Source organism: Gavialis gangeticus, unplaced genomic scaffold (genome assembly GCF_001723915.1).
Source record: "Gavialis gangeticus isolate Ggan-Ray unplaced genomic scaffold, GavGan_comp1, whole genome shotgun sequence".
NCBI classification, from domain to species: Eukaryota; Metazoa; Chordata; order Crocodylia; family Gavialidae; genus Gavialis; species Gavialis gangeticus.
Window position 1 is genome coordinate 16,865,779 of NW_017729034.1, and position 1,141 is coordinate 16,866,919.

The following is a 1,141-nucleotide window of genomic DNA, read 5'->3' on the forward strand; positions in this document are numbered from 1 at the left end:
CACGCTGCTGCACCTGGCGGCGGGAGGGTGAGTGCGGGCCGGCGCAGAGGGCCCCTGCCCCGCGGGGCTCCGCGCCCTTCCCAGTCGCCGCGTCGTGCCCGTGGAGCGCCCCGCGCGCGGGGACAGGGCAAGGGCAAGGGCAGCTCCTGTCCCTCGGCGGCCAGCCCCCGGGGCCCTGGGCTCTTGACGAAGTCGGGCGCTGGCCACAAAAGCTCGTGCCTCTCTGGCCCCCTTAGTCTCCACGTCCCCCTGCCCTGCCTGCGGCTGTCCGGGGCGCCCTGGCCACGGGTGTCCTCTGGCGCCCTTCAAGGACTCTTCCCCACCTGCCCCGTCTGCGAGCAGAGGGAGACCCTGGCGCATGCCCACCTCGAGTGCACTGGGCAAAAGATCGCGATATACCTGACCAGGAAGGAGGCTGTGGGCAAAGGGACCCCTGGGGACTGTGGGGCCACTACTGGCCCTGGTGCATTGACATCTCTGGGCAGAGTTTCCCTGGCCCCATGGATGTGTTCAAGGGCCAGTAGGTGCTGTCTATTGTGCCCTGTTCCGTGTCCCCCCTTGGTGCACTTATTACGAACCTTTGGCCTTTACTCCTGTCCCTGTTTTATCTTTTATTTGTCCCAAGCAGTCAGGGATGTGCCCTTAGTGGCCCCCCTCATCAAGTGAGGCTTATAGCTTTATTTGGTGGGCTTTGGCCCACATCTGGAATGGCACATCAAAAGGCCTGACTTCAGACACGTTTGACCCACCACCTCTGTCCCTATTACCATGGGTGTGTTTGTGGGAGGGGGGTGTTGTTTTCCTCAGCAGGTAATTTGCATTTACCTTTGAATCTCCCTCTCCCCAGCATACCCTGACCCTGCTCAGTCTTAATTTGGGAGTACACCCACATCTCCAGTATTCCCTTACAGAGTACACCTCCATGCCTCACCTGTTTCTCACCCTCTGTTTTTGGAGTGCATCCCCTTGTATGACTTTTTTATGCTTCCTGAATGCCTGATACCTCCTACACTTCTGAGCTATAAACCACAATAGTTTATAGCCTAGAAGTGTAGGAAGCATCTCCAACACCCGTGATTCTCAATGAGGGTGCCAGGGCACCCTGGCCAGCAGCTAGTTGTTGACCCAGCTGGTTTCAGGT

At 59.0% G+C, this 1,141-nt stretch overlaps 1 protein-coding gene across 1 annotated transcript in view; it reads left to right on the top strand.

Annotated features, from left to right (window-relative positions):
* Window position 1: 1 nt before the first annotated feature.
* Window positions 2-1,141, top strand: part of LOC109304201 (solute carrier family 25 member 33-like) — a gene marked incomplete at its 5' end in the record, with an annotated part of 30,569 nt that continues 29,429 nt past the window's right edge. Inside the window, one exon of the mRNA XM_019526679.1 lies at window positions 2-27. Coding sequence (XP_019382224.1) covers window positions 2-27 — 26 coding nt within the window. The remainder of the gene's footprint in view (window positions 28-1,141) is intronic.